Source organism: Microcaecilia unicolor, chromosome 6 (assembly GCF_901765095.1).
Source record: "Microcaecilia unicolor chromosome 6, aMicUni1.1, whole genome shotgun sequence".
Lineage (NCBI taxonomy): Eukaryota > Metazoa > Chordata > Amphibia > Gymnophiona > Siphonopidae > Microcaecilia > Microcaecilia unicolor.
Genome location: NC_044036.1, coordinates 291,239,806 through 291,258,667, shown reverse-complemented (window position 1 = coordinate 291,258,667; position 18,862 = coordinate 291,239,806). Strand labels below are relative to the sequence as shown.

At 50.0% G+C, this 18,862-nt stretch overlaps 1 protein-coding gene across 4 annotated transcripts in view; it reads left to right on the top strand.

The window, feature by feature from the left end:
• Positions 1 to 18,274, top strand: part of ASS1 (argininosuccinate synthase 1) — a 181,673-nt gene extending 163,399 nt beyond the window's left edge. For all 4 annotated transcript variants that reach the window (XM_030207832.1, XM_030207831.1, XM_030207829.1 and 1 more), the window contains exons 15-16: positions 4,836 to 4,901; positions 17,870 to 18,274. In XM_030207832.1, the coding sequence (XP_030063692.1) occupies positions 4,836 to 4,901; positions 17,870 to 17,912 (109 nt within the window). In that variant the 3' untranslated portion in view covers positions 17,913 to 18,274. The remainder of the gene's footprint in view (positions 1 to 4,835; positions 4,902 to 17,869) is intronic.
• The last annotated feature ends 588 nt before the right edge of the window (positions 18,275 to 18,862 follow it).

The window sequence follows — 18,862 nt, the reverse complement described above, 5'->3', positions numbered from 1 at the left end:
TCTGATCGCGCCCTTTTGGCCCCGCCAGATCTGGTTCCCTCTTCTTCTGGAGTTGTCCTCCGAAGAACCGTGGAGATTGGAGTGTTTTCCGACTCTCATTTCGCAGAACGACGGAGCGTTGCTGCACCCCAACCTCCAGTCTCTGGCTCTCACGGCCTGGATGTTGAGGGCGTAGACTTCACTGCGTTGGGTCTGTCTGAGGGTGTCTCCCGGGTCTTGCTTGCCTCTAGGAAGGATTCCACTAAAAAGAGTTACTTTTTCAAGTGGAGGAGGTTTGTCGTGTGGTGTGAGAGCATGGCCCTAGAACCTCGTTCTTGCCCTGCACAGAACCTGCTTGAATACCTTCTGCACTTATCAGAGTCTGGCCTCAAGACCAACTCAGTAAGGAATCACCTTAGTGCGATTAGTGCTTACCATTATCGTGTGGAAGGAAAAGCCATCTCTGGAGAGCCTTTAGTCGTTCGATTCATGAGAGGCTTGCTTTTGTCAAAGCCCCCTATCAAGCCTCCTGTTGTGTCATGGGATCTCAACGTCGTCCTCACCCAGCTGATGAAACCTCCTTTTGAGCCACTGAATACCTGCCATCTGAAGTACTTGACCTGGAAGGTCATTTTCTTGGTGGCAGTTACTTCAGCTCGTAGGGTCAGTGAGCTTCAAGCCCTAGTAGCTCATGCTCCATATACCAAATTTCATCACAACAGAGTAGTGCTCCGCACCCACCCAAAGTTCCTGCCGAAGGTGGTGTCGGAGTTCCATCTTAACCAGTCAATTGTCTTGCCAACATTCTTCCCCAGGCCGCATACCCGCCCTGCTGAACGTCAGTTGCACACATTGGACTGCAAGAGAGCATTGGCCTTCTACTTGGAGCGGACACAGCCCCACAGACAGTCCGCCCAATTGTTTGTTTCTTTCGACCCTAACAGGCTAGGGGTCGCTGTCGGGAAACGCACCATCTCCAATTGGCTAGCAGATTGCATTTCCTTCACTTACGCCCAGGCTGGGCTGACTCTTGAGGGTCATGTCACGGCTCATAGTGTTAGAGCCATGGCAGCGTCAGTGGCCCACTTGAAGTCAGCCACTATTGAAGAGATTTGCAAGGCTGCGACGTGGTCATCTGTCCACACATTCACATCACATTACTGCCTCCAGCAGGATACCCGACGCGACAGTCGGTTCGGGCAGTCGGTGCTGCAGAATCTGTTTGGGGTGTAAATCCAACTCCACCCTCCAGGACCCGAATTTATTCTGGTCAGGCTGCACTCTCAGTTAGTTGTTCTTCGTAGGTCAATTTCTGTTGTTTCCTCGCCGTTGCGAGGTTCAATTGACCTGGGTTCTTGTTTTGAGTGAGCCTGAGAGCTAGGGATACCCCAGTCGTGAGAACAAGCAGCCTGCTTGTCCTCGGAGAAAGGGTATGATACATACCTGTAGCAGTTGTTCTCCGAGGACAGCAGGCTGATTGTTCTCACCTTCCCTCCCTCCTCCCCTTTGGAGTTGTGTATTTCATATTTTTTGCTAGTCATTCAACTGGCGGGAGCGGTCGCGCACGGGCGGGAAGACGGCCGCGCATGCGCGGTGGGCGTGCCCTGCGTGTCGACCGTCCCGCGAAGCTTATTTCCGGTTGGTGGGGGCTGCCGCGGACGTCACCCAGTCGTGAGAACAATCAGCCTGCTGTCCTCGGAGAACAACTGCTACAGGTATGTATCATACCCTAATCCCAGGTCCCATGGAAGAATGGGTGGGAACTGTCCCAATTTCTGGTCCCTTGAAAGGAAGGATAGAAAAATGTCCCAATCCCAGATTCCTTTGAAAGAGGGATGAGGGACTGTCCCAATCTCTGGTCAATTGGAAGAAGGGATGGGAGACAGTCGTAATCCCAGGTCCCAAAAAGGAAGGGTGGGGACAGTCCCAGTCTCTGGTCTGTTGAAAGGACAGCTGGGGGATAGTCCCATCCCCAGGTCCCTTGAAAGGTGGGGAGGGGGACAGTCCCAATCCCAAGTTCCTTGGACGGTGGCGAGGGAACAATTCCAATCTCTGGTCCTTTGGAAGGAGGGGTGGGGACAGGCGCAGTCCCAGGTCCCTTGGAAGGTGGAGTGAGGACAGTCCCAATCCCAGGTCCCTTGGACGGTGGCGTGGGAACAATTCCAATCTCTGGTCCTTTGGATGGAGGGGTGGGGGATAGTAGATCCCTTGGAAGGAGGGGTGAGAGATAGTCTTAATCTCTGGTCCCTTGGAAGAAGAGGTGGGGGAAAAGTCCAAGTCCCTGATCTCCTAGAAGGATCTGTAGGGATAGTCCCTATCCCTGATCCCTTGGATGGAGGGGTGGGAGAAAAGTCCCAGTCACAGATTCCATGGAAACATCTGTGAGAATATCCCAGATTCCTCGGAGGGCATGGGTGAGGATAGTTGTTATCCCAGGTCTCTTGGAAGGATGGGTGGGGATAGTTACAATCCCAGGCCCCAAAGAGGGAGGAGTGTAGGTTCATTCAGGGATGGGATGGAAGGGAACTCTACAACCTACACTACAGAAGAGTGAAATTTACACCAAGTGTGGGTCGTGTCCTCTAAAGAAAGCATGAAAACCTTAACCAGAAGCAAAAGACAAAGGTAGAATGAAAGACCTTGAGCTTTTTTTCTGATTCTAGTACACCTCCCTCCCCTTACCATTTTAATTATTTGTACTGACAAAGGATGGTTGAAAGACAGAGAGGACAAACCAGCCTCTTTTCTTGAGGGTCTTTGGGAAGCAGTGTGCTTTGTGCAGTTAAGATGTCATGCTGCTGCTGAACATGCTTTGTAATGTTGAATAGCTCAGGGACACAGAATTGTCAGTGTGCAAGGTACAGACTGCAGAGAGGGGGAGGGGAAGTAGGGAGCAGGTAGTAGAAGGATGCTCTCCTACACAGAGTGCTAAAACAGGCCCAGAGACACAGTGGATCACACCTGGCTCAGAGAGACCCTGCTTCTCTGGTCAGAGCTCTATAACCAATCTGAAATGCAAGGAAGGGGGATCGGGAGTCTTTCTAGGCCTGAACCAGAGTGCAGAACAGGTCAGAAATGTCATGGAACGGCTCCAGGTAGCAATGGAGTTTTTTGCGTATCATTCACGGGTTTGCAGTCTTGTGTGCCTGATTCAGTTCAGGGAGTGGGAGTGTGGCTCTTTATATGTACGTTATGTGTGAGGGTTGTCGTGAGCATGCTTCTCCCAGGCACTTTCTTCCCTCTGGCACTCATCCATTGATCTTAGGTGAACGCCTTGGTATGGACTCTAAAGTGACTGACTGACTTAGAAACTGGTTGGGTGATAAGTGTCAAAGGGTAGTGGTAAATGGAGTTTATTTTGAGGAAAGGGGTGTTACCAATGGTGTGCCATGAGGATTGGTTCTTGAACCAGCTCTTCTTAAAATTATTTGTTATTGTGAAAGGGCTGTCATGTAAGGATTGCCTCTTGCAACAAGATAGATACCTTGGAAGGTGTGAAAACATGAGGAGGGATCTAACAAAACCTGGAGAATGGTCTAGTGTTTAGCAAAAGTACTGTGCTTCAGTGGCGTAGCCAAGGGTGGGCCCAGGCCCACCCACTTTGGGTTCAGGCTCACCCAGTAGCAGCATACCTATGATGTGGCTGGCAGGGATCCCCATGCCCCACCAGCTGAAAACTCCCAACAAGTGTCCCTCCTGCATACCTTGTAAGTAGCAGATCTTCGCCTGCAGTGAGCAGTGACATACATACTGCTCGCACCGGCCCCACAGCCTTCCCTCTCTGATGTATTTCTGCCTAGGTGGAAACAGGAAGTTGCATCAGAGGGAAGGGTGTGGGGCCAACATGAGCAGTGTGTATTAGTTGCTGCTCGCTGCTGATGAAAATATGCTATTTAAAAGGTATACGGGAGAGGGGGGATGTTTGAGAGACCATATGGCATGCAGGCAAGAGGAGGAGAGACCAAATCACGTGTGGGACGGGGCGAGGTTCTTCTGCTCACCGATCTTGGGCCTAGGCCCACCCAAAATTGGGTGTCTGGCTACGCCCCCGCTATGCATGAAAGAACAGTTGATCTTAAGGTGGCCAAACAGGTAGAAAAGGTGATGGCAAGACCAGAAGGATGTATGGGAGTACAGGGAGAGGAATGACCAGCAGGGAAAAGGAGGTGATAGTTCTATAAGGCTCTTTTCAGACCTCATTTGGAGCACTGTGTAAAATTCTGGAGATCACACCTTCAAAAAGATAAAAGGATGGAGTCAGTGTAGAGGGCGGCAACTAAAATGGTCATAAAATGTACGGGGACAGACTTAAAGATCTCAGTATATACAATTTGGAAGAAAGGTGGAAGAGGGGGAGATATGACAGAGAATTTTAAATACCTTTGTGGCATAAATGTACAAGAGGCGAGTCTCTTTCAACTGAAAGGATGCCTCTGGAATGAGGGGGCATAGGATGAAGGTGAAAAGGAACAGACTCAGGAATAACCTAAGGAAATACTTCTTTATGGAAAGAGTGGTAGACGGAGGGAACGGTCTCCTGGTGGTGGAGGTGGTAGAGATGAGGACTGTATGATTCAAGAAAGCATTGGACAAACTCAGAGGCTCTCTGAGAGAGGGGAAAGGGTAGTAGAGTGGGGCAGGCTGGATAGGCAATATGAACTTTTGCTGCCATGATGTTCTGTTTCTATAAACCTGACATATACTATGCTTTCCCCCCTCCAGTCCTAACACTTTTCTGGTCTTGGTTTTGGTTCTGATGCCTTCATTGGACACAAAGCTGCAGATGAGAGAACTGGTGTTGCATATCTTGTATTTTGCCATATTCCATCTTCTGTTTTTTTTTTTCCCTCTCTCAGTATGGATGTACAAGGTGATTATGAGCCATCCGATGCATCTGGATTCATCAGAATCAACTCACTCAGGTGAGAAAAGTCACCAGAACATTGCAGTATCAAACCCTGTTCCTCTCAGTACCATTCCGCACATCTATGCTATGTTTCATATGTCTGAATCGATTCATGACAAGGAAATTTTGCTTATGAAAGGTGACCTAGTATGGCATATCTTATGTTCTTATACGGTAAGAACATAAGATATGCCATACTAGGTCATGCCAAAGATCTGCACACATTTGCACCATGTGTTTCATTGGCTGTTAATCGCAAAAGGGCCGAGTGTGAGTTGCTAGTCAGCAGAGCTGGGATCTGCCAAAGTATCAGTGTGCCAAGGGAAGTGGTACAAAGACTCTCTTTTTATTTAGAAGTAATTTTTAAAACTCTCCATTCAGGGACTAATCCAAAGCTCCATTTTATTGACGTGAACCATACCTGGTACCTGCAGACCTCTGCACCTGCTTTTTGTGTTGGTAAATTTTGTGTAGGAAATAGCATATGTATATTCAAAAACTCAATCTACCCATTTTTTGTCAATATTCAAACCTGTTGATGAGCATTTTTTTTAAGCAATTGGCAAGTTTTTAAAAAATTGTATATTTAGAGCCACTATCTAGGTAAGCAGCGACACTGAATAGACACAGAAAGTTCTTGCTGCTGGTACCTAGGCTAGACATAGAGCTAAGCAGTTTAAGTTAGGATTTATTTTTGTGAGACCTAAACTAAACCACTTAACTATAAGTACCTCAGTTGAGTAAAGTACCCTCCCTTTGCCTAACTTCGCCCTGGAATTATCCTGATTGCGCCAGGATGTTCAGAGGAAATTTCAGCAGCAGTATCTGGACAGTGCCACTGGAAATCAATGGATAGTGAGTTTGTATGTTTAGCAGCAGCTGCTAAATATACAGTATGGTCCTTTGAATTTTGGGCTAGTTGTTCTCTGATCTCACCCATACCATGCCCCTGAAAACATCTCCCCTAAATGTGGCTAGGAACAGTGTGCTTTCAGCTGCTTTACAGGATGGTCATTTACACTACAAATCACTCTCTCCTATCAGAAATAGCTTTGAAAATTGTTTTTTTGCAATGGGCTGTTACTACCATTCTCACTTCCTCCTTCCTTATCACTTTCTCTCTCTCCTTTCCTTTCTCACAGTATCTCCCCCTCTTTTCCTCTTCTTCTCTCTCCTCCTTTCTCTCTCCTATACAATTGAAACAGGTGGGAAATCAGGAGACGAAAGGCAAACTTTGGTTCCAAACAAGGCAACTTTATTGCTAGCAAGTGAACAGCACCGAGTAGCCTCGGGACACTGTGTGTCATAAATCATCTGACACTTACATTTATACTTCCCTACTGGGCCTGCGCATTTGGCCCCTTACACGTCACAACTATCATGCGCAGTAAACATTTGTAGTTCTTACAGTACAAAATTGTAGTCCCAGTACGTACACACGTCATAACACTGAAATGATACTGGCAAGAAAAACGAAACTCAGCAGCTTATTCTGTACACACAATGCTCCTTTCTAGCACAGGAGATAAGGTGCGGCTCAGGAATGCAGGGGGGTGTCAGCACCCTCCAAGGTCGCCTATTCAGATGGCGTTGCTACGTGCAAGCTGGTCTTGTATAGGCCTTGCAAACTACTGTTACAAGCTATATGTCACAGGACAACCTCATGTTTTGTACCTACTGATGGACTTTTACTTATGCACTCTACCTCTGCTTTTGGCTGTTTGGCCACACCTTATTACTGCACTGGACATTTGTGCCTTATCCAGTTTTACTGTTTACTAACAAAAAGAAGTTTGCTGTTTACTAATGTACAGACAGAATGCAGGGCTATTAGACATATAGCTTGTAACAGTAGTTTGCAAGGCCTATACAAGACCAGCTTGCACGTAGCAACGCCATCTGAATAGGCGACCTTGGAGGGTGCTGACACCCCCCTGCATTCCTGAGCCGCACCTTATCTCCTGTGCTAGAAAGGAGCATTGTGTGTACAGAATAAGCTGCTGAGTTTCGTTTTTCTTGCCAGTATCATTTCAGTGTTATGACGTGTGTACGTACTGGGACTACAATTTTGTACTGTAAGAACTACAAATGTTTACTGCGCATGATAGTTGTGACGTGTAAGGGGCCAAATGCGCAGGCCCAGTAGGGAAGTATAAATGTAAGTGTCAGATGATTTATGACACACAGTGTCCCGAGGCTACTCGGTGCTGTTCACTTGCTAGCAATAAGGTGGGAAATCAGGAGACGAAAGGCAAACTTTGGTTCCAAACAAGGCAACTTTATTGCTAGCAAGTGAACAGCACCGAGTAGCCTCGGGACACTGTGTGTCATAAATCATCTGACACTTACATTTATACTTCCCTACTGGGCCTGCGCATTTGGCCCCTTACACGTCACAACTATCATGCGCAGTAAACATTTGTAGTTCTTACAGTACAAAATTGTAGTCCCAGTACGTACACACGTCATAACACTGAAATGATACTGGCAAGAAAAACGAAACTCAGCAGCTTATTCTGTACACACAATGCTCCTTTCTAGCACAGGAGATAAGGTGCGGCTCAGGAATGCAGGGGGGTGTCAGCACCCTCCAAGGTCGCCTATTCAGATGGCGTTGCTACGTGCAAGCTGGTCTTGTATAGGCCTTGCAAACTACTGTTACAAGCTATATGTCTAATAGCCCTGCATTCTGTCTGTACATTAGTAAACAGCAAACTTCTTTTTGTTAGTAAACAGTAAAACTGGATAAGGCACAAATGTCCAGTGCAGTAATAAGGTGTGGCCAAACAGCCAAAAGCAGAGGTAGAGTGCATAAGTAAAAGTCCATCAGTAGGTACAAAACATGAGGTTGTCCTGTTGCTCAGTAGTATTCAGGTAGTACCGGCGTTCCACTCCTTCATTCCCCCCTTTTGATACTTGAACATCCATTCTGGTGGAGAGTATCACCTCCATGAACCCTGAAACGGAAAGAAAGGACAAGGATAGTTAGCGAGGGAGGCAACAAGCGAGCCCTAAGCCCTTGCGCAGCCGTTGGTTGCTTCGCCGGGGTTGAGACGGAGGGCCCCTAGTGGAATCCCCCCCCCTGTGTAGCCGGTCTTTTGCTGGCACAAGGGTGATGGCCCATTGAGTGACTCAAGGGGTTCAAAGTACACATCAGCCACAAGGTGCTTCATCGTCAGCTTCATCAGCCTGGGGAATGGGGGAGTACATCTGGAGAGCCATAAGTTGGGCAGCAGCACGGCGGTCAGCGATGCTTTCCATGGTGGAGCGGAGACACCTGAAAACTAAGGGGAGAGACAAAGGTATTAGACAAGACAGCAAGAACAGGCCACCCATGACGAGGAGGCCTTGCAGGCTTCCGGAAGTTGGGAGCCAGCTGGTGAGGGAGGAAGTCCAATCCCACGCACTGTTCCAGGTCTGGACGGGGACGTGGGCTAGTTTAACCATCCGGTCAGTTATCTCCCTGATGACATGGCTCTGGTCATCAATCTGTAAGCAGCAATTACTGAGGTTAAACTTGCCACACACCCCGCCCTCCTGGGCTAAGAGGTAGTCAAGAGCCAAGCGATTTTGGTAGACGGCGGTAATGAGCTTAGTGTTCTGTCGAGCTAGGATATTGAGGGCCAGGGCCGAATCGTTAGTGAGGATTTCGAGTACGGCCTGTAGGCGAATAATGCGATTTAGCATATAGATAGGGGTACGGTACCCCCATGTACCATCTTCAGCCCACGTGGCCGGTCCATAGTAATGAATGATGCGTTCAGGCGGCCACTCATTGTCTTTCCAGTCTCCAATTTGGACCTTGGGCTTGACGGGTGGGAAAGACCGTCGTCGTCGGGTAGGATTATCAGGCCCCTTTTCCACGTAAAGGGGGATACCCAAAGTTTCGCCGACTTGTATGGGCAGAAGGAAAAAACTAGGGCGGACAGTGCCCAAGAGACAGGTACCATACCAGCGGGCCGGGAGCTGTTCGTAGGCCCTGCGGCCGCAGATATAGTAGTAGCCCGCCGGGGCTACCCACTTGAGGGAAGCGTTCCCTCCGTAGGTCCATGTCATGTTCAAGGTGGGTTCTGTCCAGATAGGCTCCGGGGCGGGCAGGTTGTCCGTTTGCCACCAGGTCGTCCGGCTGCCATTATAGTGAAGAACCCCCGTACAGGCAGAGTCTCCCACTGGTACAGAGTAACGCTTCGATGGCGCTCGACTAGCGCAGAGGGTACCTATGATATTTGTTCTCAGGGCCCATTCGTACGGCTTCGGCCGTTGGGGAAAGGTAATGTTAGTGGTGTTGAGTGCATCCCATGTGTGTTGTCGGATCTCTCTCGCTTCCCAGGGCCATTGTTCACCCATGTCGGTGCCTCCACAGACGAAACAGTTGGCAATTCCGAGGGAGAGGGCGATGTTTTCAGCCAAATTGAGGAACATATTTCGGGCTTCTGGGGAGATGGGGAATTTAGTCTCGGTCTGCTCAGCACGAGCAATTTCATCAAATACGTCTTGGTAGCCGACAACAGTAGTCTGGTAGTGCGTAGGAGGCTTCGTTTCGAGACTCTGATATATGGTAATATATGTCAACGGATCCATTCCTCCGCCGTCAATGCCGAGGCCCCACGTTCCTCTCCAGGGCATGTCGTGTCCTCGGATGGGCCAGTCTAGGGACACATAGTTACCAGAACCTCGACGAAATTCACCCAGGCCGGCGCATCCGGCATATCCTCCTCCCGTATAAGCACATACTCGGTCCCAGCCGGAGGCTCGAGTGTCGCCGGCGCATGGGAGCCACACCCACGGGGAGCAGCATCTCATGTCTGGACTGAAGGGGCAGACATACTTGTGGTCCTTAACGTATGCCTCTCGCCAACTCTGGCTACCACACTTGCGAGACCAAGGGTGCTTGTCCATGGCGGCACAGACGTCGAAGGTGAGGGTTGCCACAGTTTGGATGCCACCGACAAGGATACGAGTGGAATTAATGTAATATAGGATGCCATCTCCCTCGACTCCCGGAGGTCCGGCCACATACGCAGGGAGTCCTACGCTGAGGGTGACATTGTAGTGTTTGGTAGGGCTGTGGCAGATAGTGAGATTTCCTTGGAGGCATCTGTGGAACTGTTGGAGGCCATTCGGAGTGATGAGGGCGCAGGTCGGGAGAAACTGGCAACCGCCTTCCGGGGGCTGCGTCTGGTGAATGAGGGTAGTGACTAGGTGATATCCTCCCTCTATACGGTGGCGCACGAGGCGCAAACATTCAGTACAGTTCTGGCTCAAGGGGTAAGAGCTCGGGACTGAGCAAAGGAGGAGTAGTAGGCTAAGCATCATATATGCGGTGGAAGGTATCCGAGCCTTTGCAGCAAGAAGATGATAAGGCCTACGATTATGGCTGCGATAAAGAGAGAGCCAAAAACGCAGTGGGACCAGAAACTGAGTTCCTGTCGCTGGGCAGGCATGAATCTGGTGGTTCACGTCTTTCTTAGAGTCAGCCGTAATGGAGCGTCAGGATGTTGGTGCGCAGTCCAACGCTTCAGGGTGCTGCTAGTGGGAGCAGCAGGCTTCAATCGGGTCCAATGTATCCACACTGGGCTTCCTGCAATTTTAACAGCGGTGGAGGTCGTTAGGAGAACAAGGGAGGGCCCCTTCCATTTTGGCTTTAGGCAGTCAGATTCATCCCACTCTTTTACCCATACCTCGTCTCCCACCCTGAACCTGTGCGTCGGATTGGTGAGGACCAAGGGAGCTACTCTTTCAGTGTACTGCTGGATGTCTTGCACTACCTGGTGTAAGGCTCTCATCTGTTTTACTAAGGAACTCTCACCCTGTATCTGCAAGGAGTCGGGAAAGGAGGGTAGTGGTGGTGGCCTAGCGTACATCATCTCGTAAGGAGTAAGGCCTGTAGCCTTGGGGGTACACCTAAGATGCAGCAAGGCCAGTGGAAGCAGGTCGGGCCACTTGGCTTTTGCTTCTTGGCACAGCTTGGCAAGCTGGTTCTTCAGGGATCGGTTAGCCCTCTCCACTACTCCACTGCTTTGGGGTCTCCAGGCACAATGCAACTTCCAATCGAGGCCCAGTCTGGTACTGAGCTGTTGTGTTACTTCACTAGCGAAGGCGGGGCCGTTGTCAGAATTTATTTGCTTGGGGAGGCCGTATCTGGGTAGGATTTGATGAAGCAGTAGGGAGGTGACTTCTTTAGCCATTTCCGTTCTAGTGGGCTGGGCTTCAATCCATCCGGTGTAGGTACACACGGCGACGAGGATGGCTTTGTAGCCGCGCGCCGGGGGCATGTGTGTGAAGTCAATCTGGCACACGTGGAAAGGGCTGGTTCCTCGGAGAACATGTCCTGGCATAGGGCCGGGCCCCGTTCGAGGGTTGTTCCGGGCACAAGTCGCGCAGCGGCTGGAAGCGTTTTTGGTCCACAGGGATAGTTTGTTGATGTAGTAGGTCTTCTCCAGTAAGCGCCCCAGAGCGTCCCTTCCCAGGTGTGTGCGGTCGTGAGCCTCCTTGGCCACCGTCCAGGCCAAGGCTTCGGGTATCCATATGCGCCCATCCTGTAGTATCCACCAGCCATTGCGTGACTGTAGACCCTCTTGTTGGGCCCATTCCGTTTCTTGGGGGGTGTAGATAGGGGTCTCCGTAGGGAGCTGGACGACGAGTACGGGGTCAGAAGGGTGAGAGGAGTAGGGGAGCTGACTTGCCCTTTTTGCAGCGTCGTCTGCCCGCTGATTTCCCCGGGCGATAGGGTCCGTTCTTCCAGTGTGGGCCCTGCAGTGCATCACAGCCACCTTCTTCGGCTTCCATACCGACTCGAGTAATTGGCAGATCTCAGCGGCATTTGCAAGTCCTTTCCCTTCAGCTGTCAGGAATCCCCTCTCCTTGTACAAGGCTCCGTGCACCTGGAGGGTGAGGAAAGCGTATTTGGAGTCGGTGTAAATGTTGACAACTTTTCCTTCAGCCCACAGGAGGGCTCTGGTGAGGGCGATCAGCTCCGCTTTCTGGGCTGATGTTCCGGGTGTCAGAGCCATAGCCTCGATCACATGGTCCTCAGACACCACCGCATAGCCAGCTCTTCGAATTCCCTCTATCACCTGGCTGCTTCCATCGGTAAAAAGGGTGATGCCCCCTTGCCAGGGTTGATCCTTCAGGTCAGGTCTGCTCGAGTGCACAGTGGCCATTACCTCTTCACAGTCGTGGAGTGGTGGTTCAGGGGCCGGAAGGAGGGTGGCAGGATTGAGGTTGGTCGTGTCCAGGATCCGCACCTCCGGATTTTCGCACAGGAGGGCTTGGTATTTGACCAATCGGGAGTTGGTCATCCATCTGGGTCCGTGGCTCTCGAGTAGGCCGCGGATGGTGTGGGGTGTGGTCACAAAAAGTGTTTGGCCGAACGTGAGTTTATTGGCCTCGTGTATCAGGAGACAAGCAGCCGCGATGCTTCGTAGGCAGCCCGGCCATCCTCGTGCCACGTTGTCCATGCTCTTGGAGAGGTATGCTACAGGGCGTTGCCAGGTACCGACCAGTTGGGTGAGGACTCCAAGTGCCAATCCCTTCTTTTCGTCGATGAACAAGTAGAACGGCTTAGTCACATCTGGCAGTCCGAGCGCTGGTGGGCCCACAAGGGCCTCCTTGAGGTCCTGAAGGGCTTTCAGTTCGTGTTTCTCCCACTGGAGATTTTGGCCCTCGAGTTCAGGTCCTTTCAGTTTGGCGTACAAGTCTTGGGTCAGGACAGCAAAATTGATGATCCAAATGCGGCAATATCCAGCGGCTCCGAGGAGTGCCCGCAGTTCCTTCTTATTTGCAGGAGTGGGTTGGTTGCGGATAGCTTGGGTTCGGGGGATACCGAGCCTTCGGGTTCCTTCTCGGAGGCGAAACCCCAGATACTCGACTTCGATTTCGCATATCTGTGCCTTCTTGCGACTGGCCCGGTACCCCTGGGCTTCCAGGGTCTTCAAGAGGTAAAAGGTGGCTTCTGCACAGCCCGCGTACGTTTCACGGGCCACCAACAGGTCATCCACGTATTGGACGACCGGCCCATACTCGTCCTGATACGTCTTCAGGTCCTGGGCGAGTTGGTCGCCGAAGAGGGTGGGGGAGTTCTTGAACCCCTGGGGAAGACGGGTCCATGTATATTGCTGCTTGGTTCCCGTCTGCAAGTCTTCCCACGTGAAGGCAAACAACTTTTGGCTGTCGACAGCAAGAGGGATGGAAAAGAAGGCGTCCTTCAAATCAATGACACTGTACCACTTGGTCTGAGATGGCACTTGGGCTAGGATGGAGTATGGGTTTGGTACGAGGGCAACTATGTCGGCTACCTGGTTGTTGACTTTCCTCAGGTCCTGGACGGGTCGGTACTCGGATGTTCCTGGCTTCTTAACGGGCAACAACGGGGTGTTCCATGCGGATCTGATTGGCTTAAGGACTCCCTGTTGAAGGAGTTTCTGTAGATGTGTGTGCATACTATGCCGGGCTGCATAGGGGATGTGGTATTGTCCTTGGTTAACAACTTGAGCATTCGGTTTGAGCTCAATCCAGATGGGGATAGCGTTTACGGCCATTCCGCCGGGGTTCAATTCCGCCCATACATCAGGCACTTCATCCATTATGGCCCGCCTCTGCTGGGCGAAAGGGGTGTTCTGGTCGTAACGGCAGTCGCCGGGTCCCACAGTTGGGGGAGCGTGTAGTCTCCATTCTTCTCTTACTGGACAGATAAGTGTTACTGGCCGATCTTCAAAGCGAGCTTCCACTTCACCCGTAGTCTTGAACTTCAGGGTGGCCTGGAGCTTACAGAGTAGGTCTCGACCAATCAAGGGGACCGGGCATCCAGGGATGTGTATGAACTGATGGGACACCATCGTCCCTCCGATCTGGACTTGGCGCTCTTTGAGGAGGGGGGCCGCAAGGGATTTCCCGGAGGCTCCCACAATTGGTATAGTTTCTTTCGTGGCTGGGGCTATGGCAGTGGTGATAACAGATCGCTGGGCCCCCGTGTCTAGTAAGGCCTTCATAGATTCTGTCCCCACCCGAATTTCCACCAGAGGGTCAGTGGGGACTTTGCCCTCCCGGTTTCTTCATGCTGTGCCGTCTCGGGTAGCGTCCACAGCCATCTGCCATTCCCTCCGGTCATCCCGTCCTCTCTCTCTTCGGCCCCTTCCACGGCCTCGCCTAGGGGCCCCCGTGCGGTCGCCGGTCTCCTCCTCTCTCTGCCGGTCCCATGATTCCTCTTCTCTCGGGTTGTCCCGTATCTCCTCTGGACAATCAGCCCACCAGTGTCCTTCTTGTCGGCAATTTGCACACTGGTTACGCCCTATGGGGGACCGCGTTCCTCTTGTTCTCCTGCCCCTCCCCTTTGGTCTAGACCTCATTCGTTCTTCCAGCACCGTGGCCAACACATCTGCCTTCTCCCGCATCCGTCTGGTCGATTCCTTCCGGGCCTCCACCTTCTCCTCCTGGTCGCGATATCCGAATACGCGATCAGCTATAGCTTTCAGTTGGCTGAGGCTCATCCCTTCGAACCCCTCTGTTCTCTGTAGCTTTCTTCGTATATCCGGTGCCGACTGGCTAACAAAACTCATAACCACGGTTGGGAGGTTCTTAGGGTCCTCGGGATTTATCGGGCTGTGCCTCCTGAAGGCTTCCATAAGTCGTTCAAGGAAGTCCCCTGGGCTCTCGTCCTTTTGTTGAACCACACTGTGGATTTTTCCCATGTTGGTAACCTTCTGCTTCCCCTTCTTTAAGGCGGCCAGGTACGCCTGCTGGTATCGGCGGATAAAGGTTTGGCCTTCGGCGGTTCGGTAGTCCCACGTAGGGGCAGCGATGGGCGCCTCCGTTTCTAGTAGGTTCTGTAAATTGGCATGAGCCGGATTCGCATCCCGGATGGCTTGCTCCATATTTTGTTGTAAAAGGCGGCGTTCTTCAGAGGTCAGGATGTGGGCGCTCAACTGCCTAAGGTCTGCCCAAGTTGGATTATAACTGTATATAATACCTTCCACCAGCTCTATCAGCTGCTCGGGTTTCTGGTCGTAGGACGGCCCATGGAATTTCCAGTTATACAAATCGGCACTTGAGAAGGGAACGTGGCTATAGACGGTTGATTCGATGGGCTGGCCCCCCCCTTCCGCCGGGTTAGGGGTATAGGTGGTGGACTGTCGAACTGGGAATAAGTGGGAGGTTCCCTCTTTTCGGCTGGACGGAAGGGCCTGTTGCGGACTCGATTGGGGGAACCGAGTAATGTTCTTCACCACCCGTTTACTCTTCCGTGTGGTTGCGGGGCCAGGTGACTCAGGTGAGGCTGGGCGGGACGTCTCCCCGGCATCCGACTCTGACCCGGAAGTCCCGGCATCAGCGGGGCCTTCTGCTAGGCCCGTAAGGTCAGGGTACATAGGAGCATAGGGCGGCGGCGCGATGTCGTCTTCGTATGCTTCCGCCGTAGCAAGTATCGGGGCTTTTGGAGGCTTCTTCTCGGCCAAACCCTGAACTTTCCCTGTGGTTTTCTTTGGGGGGTTTTTTCTAGAAAGTGTGTTGGTAGTACTGGGCGTAGTTCCTGCTTTCACCCTGGTAGCAGGGGGCGTGGTCTCAGTGGCTTCAGTGCTAGGGGCGGTAGGCCGTATGGGGGCGGTCCCTGCGGCCTTCGGGACGACAGCGGTTGCCGAGCTTTGGAGAGCGAAGGCGTGGGTCGGCAGGGTTCTAAGTTTGGTTTTCCGGCCTTTTCTCTGCTTTACCAACATAAGGGCGGCCTTTTCTACCTTCCGTTGGGCCCAGGCCGGCGGATCCCGGACTACATCCAACCACGCTTCTATGTATGGAATGTCCTCTGGACAGCCTGGGTTCCCCTCAATTATGACAATATTCATGACCGCCGCCACTTTCTCATACTCGAATGACCCTTCCGGGGGCCATCCAGCAATTCCTAGCCCTGGCCACATAAATTGACATCTCTGTATCATCCCGGCCCTGCTACATTTATCGAGGTCGAACACTTCGCTAAAGTGTTCCGTCATTAAATCTAACGGTGAAGACCCACCCCCGCCCATCCTAACCTGAGTGCCAAAGGACAGGTGACGGACAAAAGGGGAAAGGGGAGGTGGAGGAGTAAGGGGTCTCGTTCCACCAGACACAGAAGGGTCAACACTCGGCCTGACCAGGACGCGGTCGCCCGGCCTGGAACTGCAAGCCCACTCACACACTTTCATACGCCACAAGAAACCCCCCCCCGTTCGTTCGCCGCTCGGTTTCGTCGCCGGAGCCTAGTGAGTTTCGGGACCTAGTCGGATACCAATAGTCCGTATTAGTCACTGGCTAAAAGAGGGTGATCACGCCTCTTCTTCGGTCCTTACTGGGCCGGTCACTACGTAGAGTATACTCGCCTGTCCGCCGGGGTCGCAGGCTGCGCCGTCGTACGCTTCTCTCTGAAATAGAAAAAGGTGCCTTGTCGGAACCACACAGCCCTCTCTGCAGTCAGGCGGAGTGGATCGGCCCTCCTCCGGGAGATGGACGCTGAAATCAGCGGTGGCCACTCACCACCTCCTCGGGTGGGAATCGATGACCCGATCCGACTGCAGTGGGGGAGGGGAAGAATATAATCCGATTCCCCTTTCTACTTCCGTCCCATCTGGGTCGCCAATGAAACAGGTGGGAAATCAGGAGACGAAAGGCAAACTTTGGTTCCAAACAAGGCAACTTTATTGCTAGCAAGTGAACAGCACCGAGTAGCCTCGGGACACTGTGTGTCATAAATCATCTGACACTTACATTTATACTTCCCTACTGGGCCTGCGCATTTGGCCCCTTACACGTCACAACTATCATGCGCAGTAAACATTTGTAGTTCTTACAGTACAAAATTGTAGTCCCAGTACGTACACACGTCATAACACTGAAATGATACTGGCAAGAAAAACGAAACTCAGCAGCTTATTCTGTACACACAATGCTCCTTTCTAGCACAGGAGATAAGGTGCGGCTCAGGAATGCAGGGGGGTGTCAGCACCCTCCAAGGTCGCCTATTCAGATGGCGTTGCTACGTGCAAGCTGGTCTTGTATAGGCCTTGCAAACTACTGTTACAAGCTATATGTCTAATAGCCCTGCATTCTGTCTGTACATTAGTAAACAGCAAACTTCTTTTTGTTAGTAAACAGTAAAACTGGATAAGGCACAAATGTCCAGTGCAGTAATAAGGTGTGGCCAAACAGCCAAAAGCAGAGGTAGAGTGCATAAGTAAAAGTCCATCAGTAGGTACAAAACATGAGGTTGTCCTGTTGCTCAGTAGTATTCAGGTAGTACCGGCGTTCCACTCCTTCACAATTGATTTTGCTTTGTTCAGGCATATGAGTTCAGTGTTGTCCAGTCTCATTGTGAGACCAGATTAAGGCATGACATGACTGGAGACCAGTGTACTTGGCAGCTAAGATGAAATCTTATGTGCCTATGAGGTTCCTCACATCTGTGTCCTTGTTACCAGCTTCAGGGAACTTTATCTTGATTGTATTAAGTCTTGAATATTCTCCCTTGTGGTACCTGAAATTTCATAAGTTTTTATACTTAGGTTTTTTTTAAATAAATTTCTGTATGGTGATTTCTAGTTGAGAAGGGTGCTGTTCTTAAATATATATGATAGCAGTTTATATGGTTAACAATCTGGTTTTATTTTATTATACATAGTTTTGTGTTATCACATAACTGTGATTTATTTTGTACATTGTGGAGAACTTATCAAAGTGATAAATTAAATTGAAATAAATAAGTGCATAAATTTATTTTATGGAAGCTTATGAAAGTTTACACATTAAAATAATAAGTTCTTAATTTTTTTTTCTTTCACGTGTTAATAGCTACCTACAAACCCTGGATAGAAATTAATTATATGATAAAAGAAAAGGCAAATAGAATTGGTTCTTCATTTCTTAACAAGCAGCTTCCTCCCCCTTCATTCCACCTCAATTAAATTAATTCCTTTCTCTACATATTCTATATGTTAATTTAAATTATTTTTCTTGTTACAGACTGAAAGAGTATCACCGCTTACAGAGCAAGGTCAAGGAATAAAAACGGAATGAAAAGGAAGTCAATGGCAGCCTTCCCTCTCCTCCCTCTCCCTCTCTCTTTCTCTTTTTTAAGTCACTGATTGTAATTATCCCAAGTTTTGGAGAGTAGAGCTGTGTGGTGGTTCTGTCCCTTGAAGAACAAAAGAACATTCCTGAAATCAGTAATTGTGTCAAATTGTAAAACTGATAATACAGAACTGTATTGTCATCAATCGCTTTCCCTCCCTACTGAGGCTGGGGCGTCTGCCCTCTTTCTCACAAGACATGACACTAAGTTGAATCCAAATGACCCATAAAGCTTCCTTCAGCACAGTCTTTATCAGCTCTAAAAACTAATATTAAAGAAGGTAATATAACTCCTCGCATCTGGTGTATGTATGAGAGCGGATAAGGACACTTGGTTACAAGAATACAATTACAGCGTGGCCTCAGAAAGATAGCATCTCTCTGAGAGCTCTTATGGTAAATAACAGAACCTTATAGTTCAAGGGTAGGCAAACATTTTGACTGGAGGGCTGCAAAGAAAGGATTTCATTTTCATTTAATATAGCATTTATATTCTGCATTTCCAGTCAAACACAGTCTGGTCAAAGTGGTTTACAATAATGGGTATTCAAAAGAACACCAGAAATTTAAGAAATCTTAAAAAAGCATAACAGTATAATATTTATATTGCTACAAAAGCAATACAATCAAAATATATAAACTATGTAAAAGATGTAGACTGGCTAATGAGCATTCATTTAAAGAAACTGTTGGCACTGTCAACTGCTGAAGGAAAATACCACACTCAATAGGACTCAAACCAACGCTAGGTTTTGATGCACTTTCTTAAACAGAGATAATTTGTGTCTTTATTTATTTATTTGTTTGTTGCATTTGTACCCCACATTTTCCCACCTATTTGCAGGCTCAATGTAGCTTACACAGTACAGTAAAGGCGTTTGCCAA